This window comes from Coturnix japonica, chromosome 3 (genome assembly GCF_054131305.1).
Source record: "Coturnix japonica strain WE chromosome 3, WE-NBRP24, whole genome shotgun sequence".
Classification (NCBI taxonomy): Eukaryota; Metazoa; Chordata; class Aves; order Galliformes; family Phasianidae; genus Coturnix; species Coturnix japonica.
In genome coordinates, this window is record NC_140665.1 from 52,425,633 (window position 1) to 52,436,182 (window position 10,550).

At 42.6% G+C, this 10,550-nt stretch overlaps 1 protein-coding gene across 1 annotated transcript; it reads left to right on the forward strand.

Annotated features, from left to right (window-relative positions):
- Nucleotides 1-304: 304 nt before the first annotated feature.
- Nucleotides 305-5,414, forward strand: IL22RA2 (interleukin 22 receptor subunit alpha 2). The gene is made up of 5 exons (XM_015858429.3): nt 305-592; nt 1,506-1,656; nt 2,126-2,304; nt 3,323-3,492; nt 3,957-5,414. The coding sequence occupies exons 1-5, from the start codon at nt 478-480 to the stop codon at nt 4,110-4,112; spliced, it is 771 nt and encodes a 256-aa protein (XP_015713915.2). The 5' UTR covers nt 305-477; the 3' UTR covers nt 4,113-5,414.
- The last annotated feature ends 5,136 nt before the right edge of the window (nt 5,415-10,550 follow it).

A 10,550-nucleotide genomic window follows, 5' to 3' on the forward strand; every position in this document is an offset into this window, starting at 1 on the left:
CCCAGCAATAAGTGCAGCAGTTTCATGTCCCCATGTCCCCCTGATGACATGTTCCTACATGGCATCCTCCACTGAATGTTTCGACAGCCTTCATTGTTGTGTTCAACCCCAAGACAGGCCACCCAGATTACATCCCATTACTGTTTTGTGCTATTGCAGCAAGATTTTGTGTTCTGCAGCACTGAGTGACCGGCAAGCTGAAAAACAATATCATAGCAGAGCAAAGAGGCAAGTTTGTGTGACATATTTTTGGGATAAAGCAATATTGCCAGACATTTGGGAATCAGTCCCTGAAAAAAAGCACATTTTTCTCATTGGATTGTTTCATAATTAGTTCCAAACTTCAGAGTGAGTGAAGCTTCCAAGTAAGAGCGATTGCTTACGTTTAATTTAGAACAACTAATATATTTCCCACCTAGCCACAGCAGGGAATTTATAAATAGGGAAGTCACTTTAATAATTACTTCCTCATAAGACATGCCCAAGAGGAAAAGAGATGCTCTCAGTCATGGAGCTGCTCTCCTAAGCATGAGGAGGATCAGGCTTTCCTCCCTCTGCTTTCTGATGCACCTGCTGCAGGACAAGATAAGCAGTAAGTAAAGGCTTTCAATTCTCTTCCCACCTGGGGGGTGTAGGGGGGGTGGTGTGTGCTGGGTCTGCTCTCAAAGCTGGGAAAATCAGGAAAACTCTGGATACAGAAGCTGGTTTCATAAGTCCTGTCATTTCCAAATTAGTCTCATTTTGTTTTTCAAAATGCAGCTGAAATGAGTGTAACGTTCATCGCATTTACTTACAGTTCTGTTACCGGCTTCAGCTCAGTTTGCAGGAATCTCTGGTTGTGAGATATACCACAGACAAAACTGCAGGTATATGAAGTCAGCTGGGTCATGAAATCCAGAAGTCTGTTAGGATTTCGATGCTTCAGTGCATGTTAACTGATTCTGTCACCTAGATCTGTCTCAGTTTGGAAGCAGCTTATCTTGAAAACTGTCAGGCAGCTTTTTCAGTCAGTTCAGATGGGAAAAGCAGCGAATGTCATACTATTTTATTAGGCAAGAACCAACAAACACAGCTATGGTAACCACTAAAACATAGTGACCATATACTATATACCATAGTTAAACTATAGTCCCTGCAGTCTAAGTCTGAGATAGGAAGGACAGAGCACCTACCTTTAACTACTGGCGCAGCTGTGTACTGCATGCTCTGGGAGCTGATCAGAAGGGTTTGTCCGCTGGGTTGTCCACTGGGCATCCTTCATGGCAGTAAATTCAATGATGAAAAAGAAGAAGAAAAAAACAACACCATTTGTTCCTTTCACAATCCTGGCTGTGGTCTGTAACTTCTACATCTGTTCACTGCAACACGGAAAGTTTGGAACATGAGACCCAGATTTAACTTCCCCGCCGGCTGCTAGCCTGAAACCACACGAGCAGTGTGTGCCTGGATGCAGAGGTGCCTGCCTGAGAGAAATGCGTGCTGTCACTGTTTCTTACTATTTGCAGCCACTTTAGTCCTGGAAAATCAAGACCTGCGAGATGCAATCAAGCCACGGGAGGTATGGTTTTACTCACTGAATTTCAACAACACCCTGCGCTGGCAGCCTGGGAGAGCTGGAGAGGGAGAAACCACGCTCTACTTTGTGCAGTATAAAGTGTAAGTGCCAGGGGAAGTCCAGCATGCCTCATCCAGCAGCCCATCCCTGCTTGGCAAGCCAAAGGGATCTCTCAGTTGCCAAAGGATACCTGGGGCACGGCCTTGTCCTTCACTGCTGCCAGCTCCCTGAACTTATCACAAGCCTGTAAAGTGCAGCTGAGCAGCCTGAAGGACATGGAGGTCAGACATGCCTAGCAACGTGACATACACTGTCATGGCACCTCAGTGTCAGCCTTGTGAGAGCACAGTCAGGGCTTCAGTGGACTGCTGTGCCACACGGTGTGCTGCTGGGACCTGTTCCTCAGAGGGGCCTACTCTATAAGGGAGGCCAGCTCCTGTCCCCAGCACATCTGGTCCAGCACCTCACAGGATAAGAGCCTTTGGTTCCTTTGGGGAACAGACTGTTACAAGTCTGTATAGATCTGGTCAGCAGTAGCTGGGGCTTGAATTGCTCCTCCTTTCCTCACAGGTATGGGCAAAGCAAGTGGCAAAACAAAGAGGAGTGCTGGGGGATTCAGAGCCATTTTTGCGACCTGACGGAGGAGACTTCTGATGCCTATGAGCCCTACTATGGGAGGGTACAAGCTGCTTTGGATGGTGTGCACTCCGACTGGAGCCTCAGCTGCAGATTCACTCCCTGGAGAGAAAGTAAGTGCAAACACATGTGCTCTCTGATCATGGGGCTGGGTTTTCTGCAGTGTGGAGCACAGCATTTTTTCTCCCAATCTGTTGTCAAAAGTGATACCCTTCTAGCTAGAAAACTGTACTGAAAGAAGTTGTGTGTCCACAACTCTCGGGGGAAGTGTTGTGATAAAATAACTTTTCCCACACTTGAACCAACCCTTGTGTACAATTAGGGGACCAGAAATGCCTGGCTCCCTTCCACTCAGCCTCTCCCTCAAGGCATGGAACTCCATAAAATATTCACAGCAGTTTCAGGGGCTGTTGGAAGGATTGAGCACAGTGTGAAGAGGGAAATGTTCTCTGCTAGAGGGAAAGGAGAGGAGAGAGAAGGCAGCTGCATAGCCAACAGCTTTCTCACATGCATGCGTTTTTCTCACATGTATTTTCCTGACAGTGGTGTATTTAGAAAGGACATGCACAGAGCTTTTAGTTAGTACAGCCATTGTAAGCCCATAGTACACAGGACTGCAGGACTGTTAGAACAGCGAGCAGTGTCGTCAGTGTACCTACCACTAAACTTCCATATATTATCCATTTTTTTCCCCTCTGATCAATGTAAAACTGAAGTGTAGATACTAACACAGGTCACTCTATGATTCTGAAGTGCAAAATAATTTGTCCTGTGTAGGCAAGACTGCACGCATTGAGCTAGAGCTGCATCTTGCAGCAGCAGCAGCTCACCTTACCCTGCACCACATCCTCCTAAGAAGATGTGGGGCAGCCGCTGCCTTCAGGGGTACGCAGGAACCATGTGAAACCCCAGCTGTGTTTAACCAAGCAGGTTGCACAAGTTCTGAGAAGAATGACTGAAGCTGTGTCCTTGACCTGAAATGGTTCAAACATTTCTGCAGCTCAAGACAGCAGAAAAAAAAAAAAAATGAAGAAAAAGAATCAAAGGCAAAAAATCCAAAGCATTCTGTTCTGTGCATCGTTATTAATAAGTGTGCTATAACCATGCTCACAGCTTTGTTTATACCCCTAGCTATGATAGGACCTCCAACAATAAAGGTGGTTCACAGCAACAAATTCATAAAAATAAAGCTCCAGGCTCCACGTTCGGCTTATAGAAGGAAGAGAGGCAGCACGATACCAATGACAAATTATTATGATCTTCAGTACCAAGTTTTCATAATTAACAACTTGCTAGATGAGGTAAGTGCATATTCAGATATAAACTCTTTACCACTGAAAAGCCAAGAGAGTATGGGCACACTCTTCCCTTTTGCAGCTGAAGCAGCCCTCTAGGATTGCAAGAGTGTAAATGCCCGTGTAAGTATCTAAACACAAAGTAAGCTTATTTTTCAGGAATTGAATTTGATTGAACTGGGCTGTAATTCATCCCCACTTTCTTTGTTCCCATTGGTGTACTATTTCAGAATCTAAGCCCTAGTTGAAACAGTTGGGAAATTACGACAATTTGGGATGGTTTGTTTTTCTCAAGAAAGAAAAGAAAACAACACCAAAACTGGCACATAAATAACTAATGCTAGCTAATGTTGTTGACTTAATGCAAATGCATGTGTTGCTCTGAACTCTCCATCCTTCCCAGCTTAGTCATAGACACACTTGCCAGGGCAACATGCATGACCAGCTGTTTCTCCTCCCTCTGTCTGAAGCAACACAGAGTGCTGGTGTATGAAGGAAAAGACAAGGTGATCAAAATAGAAGATCTGAAGCTGGGAGTCAGCTACTGCATTGTGGCTAGAACATCAGTGCTGGCACTGGGCCGCAGCAGTGCCTACAGCAGCAGGCGGTGCATCGTGCTGCTGTGAACAGGCAGCCATCGCCACAAGCCAGAGCCAGAGAGGATGCAACAAAGTGACAGCCGGCCACCCCTTCCCTAAAAGGAGAAGGTAACATAAATACTGCTGTCCCACAGGGAATCGTTTTCCAGAGTTCTTGCATCTTCTCAGCTCGTTTCACTCCAGATGAGAATGATACACCCAAAAAGGTTACAAGAATGGTGTGGATAATAACTTGCATGCTGTCAGAGTGCTCAGAAATGCCTCCTTCTTCCCTTTCTTCGGTTACGCATAATATTGTTTCATCAGTTTTTACTGCTGTCAAGCAATTATTAACCAGGAAAACAAGTGGTCTCCAGCTTTGTTAACAGGCAATTCTGCTGCAGCTTCTCTAGGGACTTACCCAGTATGTTTAATCTAAATGTACCCGTCCTCACTTAATGGCCATTATTCAGGTGTTATGTGTTTAAAAATGAGTCGTTTATCAAACTTCATGAGTTTCCATGAGCCAAAATGCAAGAGTTATTTCAATTAGCTGGTCTGAATAGTCTGTTTACTCACCTCGATCAAAGTATTATATTCATGTATCACTTGCTCAGCAGAGAGATTTATTATTCATCCTGACTTGCAGGTGCCAAGGGCAAAGCTTATGAGGACATATGTGACATTGCCAACAGCAAGCTTAAGTTTGGGTCCTTTCTAAGGGGGGAAACCAGGAAATCTTCAGAGTTTGAGCCTGTGCTCCTGGGTGCCTCTTGGCTATAGCACAACTGTAACAGATTTTCCTTCTGCTTCATAATGTGATGCATAATATTAGTCTTCCTTGTGATACAGTCAATAGTTCAGGCTAAAAAGCTTGTTTCTAGTTGATTTTTCCAACTGATGAAGGGCTTTCCCTCTACTGTACAAGGCTGAAAGCTCAGGTAAGAGCAGAACAGCCTACAGAGGTACAGGAGGAGTGCGGGCAAAGGGCATGTATTGCATCTTCAGTTGAAGTCCATAGCATGCAGCTTAAACATGCACTGCAGCAGCAGTTCTTTCTCTTCCCAGTTACTGGGATAATGGTGGAGGCTGCCTCCTGTTACAAGCCCAACTGTAAACCAGCATCTGGGGTCTAGAAAATGGCTGGACTACATATGTGGATGCTTTTTAAATTAAACCTTGCTGCATTAAACAATTAATGCATCCCAATCATTTGATGTTACACAAATCCCAGAGATTCTTTGTATGTCCTATAGCACAATTTAAGACAATATTTATCTGCGCTTACAGAGCAAAGAGTCTTGTATTGTAATAAAAAATAAAATAAAATGTGAAAAGCACTTGTGAAAATACGTCTAAGATTGTTTCTATGGTTTTCTATTTTAAAACTTGGAGTTAAAATATGATTTATGAATTAGAAGTTTCAAACACTTTATAACTTCTATAATGAAGGTTGTAGAAGAAAGTGAATTAGAAGTCCTTTAAGATACATGTGTCCAGTGCTATGCCTTCATAGTGTCCTCAGAGTAACATTTCTGGAAGTGAAACAAGCACACAATTAGACAGGAAATCATGTAAAATGAAACAGAAAAGATCCTTGCTTTCAGTTAATGACAGACAGTTAAAGGGAAGAGACCTCTATTTTAAACAGTACATGATGAACAAACACTGTCCATCACCTTTGATTTCCAGTGATTCAACTCCTCCTTGTCTTTGTCTCACAAGAGAAAAGTTTTAGTGGGAAAGATCTGAATACATACACAGTAAGCCACTGACGGAGGGGGGAAGTGGATTTTGCCAGTTCTACTAGGTCTGTAACTAATAATAATCTTAACATCTTTCTACTATTGGTAATTTTATGAGGCAGCGAGAGAAAGCCAGGCATAAGAAAGCAAAGAAAGCCCTTGGGTAAAGGGCTTTACATAGTTGCTCTCCTCTTTTCCCTTAATTTACAGACTCTGAGGTGGTTTAGTTAATTCTCAGTGACAGACTTCAAGTTCACTTACACCCCACTCAGATTATCTTTTGCTTTTTGTCGTCAGCACCTCACCTACAAGCAGCACTGCTGAAAGCAGCAGCAGGATGCCAGCAGCAGGGATCTGGCAGGAGGCCATGCTTAAGTAAGTGAACGCTGGTCACTCGTGCCCATAACAAAATGAAAAAAGACATCACATAGTAAACATTTCCACCTTCTGATTCTAGCACACAATGAATTTGAATGACCACTCTTTCAAGCATCTAACCATGTCCACACACTTAGTCCATAAAATGAGGTTTCCTTCTCAGCACTTCCCTATTTACTCCTCTCCCACTTCTTCCAGTGGTTTTACTGTGCCCCTATTGCACAGTTTCTTAATTCAGGTACATTTATTTGGGAAATGAGGCTAGTTGAGTTCCAGATCTGATCAGCTGGCAATAAGCTACAGGAAGAGCAAGCAGCCTGCAGGATGCTGCCCTGCTATACCCTTGCACTGGGCAGAACCTTCATAGAACTGCTTGGGCAAAGTGTTAGGAAACAGAATATTATGTATTGCAGCACTGGTGACTTCATTCACTTGTGACTTATCACAGCCTGAAGACAATATTTGCAGTAATTCAAGTTTTTTTGTTGTTTTTTTTTCAAAATCACTTCTTGCCTTAGTGCAGTTCATTTTACCCTTGTTAAACAAAGATAAACTTTTATTATGGTTGCATTTACTAACCCTGGTCAGGGAACAGTCTCTGGATACTGTACTTGTGTCAGATTCAGAGTGCAAAACTGTTTAGGACTCTAAATCTTCAGCAGAATTTATAAAGAAGAAAGTACCTGAAGAGTTTGGACCTGGCTACGAATGTTTCATGCTATAGAATCATAGAATCCTCAGAGTTGGTAGGGGCCTTTAAAAGTCATCAAGTCCAGCTCCCAACCCCTATAGATTCACAGAAGCTGGAAATCAAATTATTCTTTCTTTTTAACTCGATAAAATTATACAGAATTGTACACTGGGAAAAAGAATAAGAAATCTGAAGAAGTCTTGTGCTGTCATATTTGCTAACAAGATTTCACTTCCTTAGTAACAACACAGCCTTACAGAAAGTGGTGTAAGAGTTGCAGGAATTGCTTCCATTCTGACAGCAACATGATTCATTATTAATAACCCCATGATGTTCTGCAATTGTTAATTTTCTCTTTCTATTTGGAATGTGAATTTATGTTTGGCTTCTCTCTGCAATGTAATTTTACTAGGGAAGGGCTTGGTCAAATGGTTAGTGCTATATTTTTCTCCACAGACAGTAAAAGATCCTACAACAAGCTCCATTGGCTTTGCAGAACAGAGGGTTAATGCAGGGATAGGTACTTCACTGTAGCAGGTACCAGCTGCATGATCCGCACCTACAGCACCTAGATAGTGATGGCAGCACTGTTGCTTTTAAAAACAAAATTTTGGATACCTTAGCCCATACGCTGCACTGCTGTTAATATCTCCGTGAAGATGGAAAGGAGGAAGAACTTTCTCCTTGTCTCTGAACTACAGCAGGGCTTTCCTGAAGGCAAGAGAGTTTGGAAATAATTGGAAAAGCGAATTCTGGCCTTCTTCTCCCTTCCTTTCCATGGGTACCAGGGTGTTTCTTGTGTGTGTCCTCCTCTCAGAGCTGGCATGCGGGGAGTTCAGCACACATGTACACAAGGCAGGATGCCTTCAAGTCATTGGCTTGATCCCCAGAATGGGGCTGTCCATGCAGTGCAAATGCTGGAACTTTCCTGGCCTCTTCTCTGCTAGGAACTGTGGAGGGCCTTCTGCAATGAAGCCTGAGTAGGGTGGAGGAGAGTAGTATCCACACAGTTCCTCTACAAGCCATTCCCTCAAGCACCTTTTCAGCATTTGGACAGTTAGGCTCACCAGGCAGCCTTTCAGAGACTTTGACTGTGGAGGGTGCCTGGCAGGATCCACCTTCTAACGTAGGCCAAGGCTAAGGCTCATGAGATTACATGTGCTGACATTTCCAGCTAGCCTGTACTTCCAGCAAGCAATTTGCACGGTTTAGCTGAATACACCCTTTCCCCAGGTTTTTTTTTTTCCACTTGCAGAACAGGTACTCCCCAGCAAAGAGCCAAAGCCTGGGTTGAAAGTAGACGATCATCCATGGCCCTTTTCAACCCAGGCCATTTTATGATTCTATGAGATACCGGTTGCTAGAGCCACAGCATTTCCACAGAGTGGAAAGACAAAGTAGAAGAACAAAATCAGGACTTGCACAATCTGCTCTCTAAGATCTCGCCTGCTGCATCACTGGGGATGTCCAGTCACACACACAGTCTGTCACAATGGCCTCATCTGGCCATGCCTTCCAGTCACAGCTGGGAATCTTGCCAAAGAAAAATAAATATTGCATCTTTTAGAGTATGTCATTATTGATCTTTGTGAGAATTGGAGCCCATCCCACAAGGCTAACCCTTTCTACCTGGCCATGCTGAACTTTACCTTATCTGTGGGATAGAGTAACAGCTCCCAGTGTAAATGATATCAGCTTCCCATTCCACTGGCACACACAACTGCAACATTCAACTACTAGGAATTCAATAACAGAATTCTGGAAAAGCTGATGGAGCAACAGCAATGGAGCAGATGCTCCAGCCTTATAAATTAGGAGAATATTATGCATAGCCAGCTGTACCCTATAAATGCCCAATTTTATATGATGCTGTGATCCTTGGTGTTTATCATATGGTCTAGCACTGGGCCAACCCTGTTCACTCCTCCCATATATTTGCTCTAATCGGATGTAAACTTGGGGGTTATTTGCTTGCATGACTTGATCTCAGGTAAGAACCTTCCTCAAGGTCTAAGGGTGGGGTATGATTGTGAAATGATGTTGGTTTTTGCATCAGATTCATCAGATGTCATCAAGTATTCTACTCACAGTGAATTTCTCCTAACTAGATGATTTTATGTGGAAGAAAACAAAGCCCCAGCTCCTGAGAGTTGGTTTGCTATAAAGGACATAAGACACAAAGGAAAACTACATGTGCAGAGAAACAGGGAAAGAAATAACAGCCACTGGTATTCATCACTGGCAGACGTACCATGTCCTTAGCTGCTTGTTTTCAGGTTCTTCCATACCATGTTTTCAAGAAGAAAAAAGCTTGCAAATTGAATTCCCCAAATAATGAATCAGCTTGCTGTTGTATTGCTGTTGTATTATATTACAAGTTGATTTTGCTGAAGGCCCGGCTCAAACAGTCCTTACTGATAGAGTATTGTCTTGAAATGGGAAAAAAAAATGGGAAGATTGAGCCTTTGGTGCTTAAAAGAAAATTTCAATATGAGAATTCTTGAGAAGGAATTTACCTGGCGCAAATAATACTGAAGATTCACTAACCACTTTTGTTTTTTACATTATGTTGTTCTTTCCTAAGGTAGAGAGTGTAAGGACACCTTACACTGATTCACATAAATACCCTCAGCACTGGCACAATGCAGCCCAACAGGATGATATGGTGGGGACTTCAGTGGCATCCTTATGCTTAAACAGAAGAAGGGATAAGTGAGCATTCGCTGTGCTAACTGTTGTGCCTACAAGAGTGAATGTAAAACTATCATTACATTAATGTCCTTGTGTCCCTCATTCTGACACATGAGAGGCACTGTTTATTACTTTTGTTTTTGTGTTTGTTTGTTTGTTTATTTCTTGTAATAAATCATATTGATTCCAAGAGACAGCCATAAGAACTTGTTTTTCATTTTGAAACAGTGGATGAGCAAGTATTTTTAACTTTGTTATGGAATACTGTGTTTGTTCAAAGCCTTGCAAATAACAAGCATTTGATTGTCATAGGACTGGTATGAACTCCTATTTATGGGCTAAATTCTTATTCTTGATTTTTATATCAGAAAGAATGAAGGTTCTGAAATTTATCAGCAAAAAGAAAAACAATAGAGTTGACTCAAAATCACCCTTCAAGTTGATCTGCAAAATCACTAATTGTGTTCCCAAATGCAAAGAGAGAGACACGAAAGTGGGACAAAAAAAAGATGTACAAGTTTGATTTAGGCAGAAGAATGAGGAAGATTCTGGAGAGCAGAATACAAGGCAAGGATAGAGTGTGCTCACAGAGTGGCTGGGGATAAAAGTGCTTGCAGCATAAGAGGAGAATAGTGTGCTATTTCAACCAGCTTACAAAATATAAGCTAAGCGACTTGGACAGCTACATGTTATAACTGCTGGCACAGACACTAAACAGTTTGTGCCTTTGAAAAAGACTGTTATATTAGTATAGAGAAAGATTACATTTATGAGTGCCCACAGCCAAAAAGAAACCTTACACCTACAGGGACATGATGTTCACGCGTTCTGCTCAGAGAGATATTTCAACAGCGGTCTTTAAGCCCAAAGAGCCATTATCAAGAAGCTGTAAAAGCTTTTAAAAGCTGTAGAAAGAGATTCATCCATAGTAGCGGGAGCTACAATTACTGGAAAGGCTTATTCATTGCAGCTGTTCAAGAG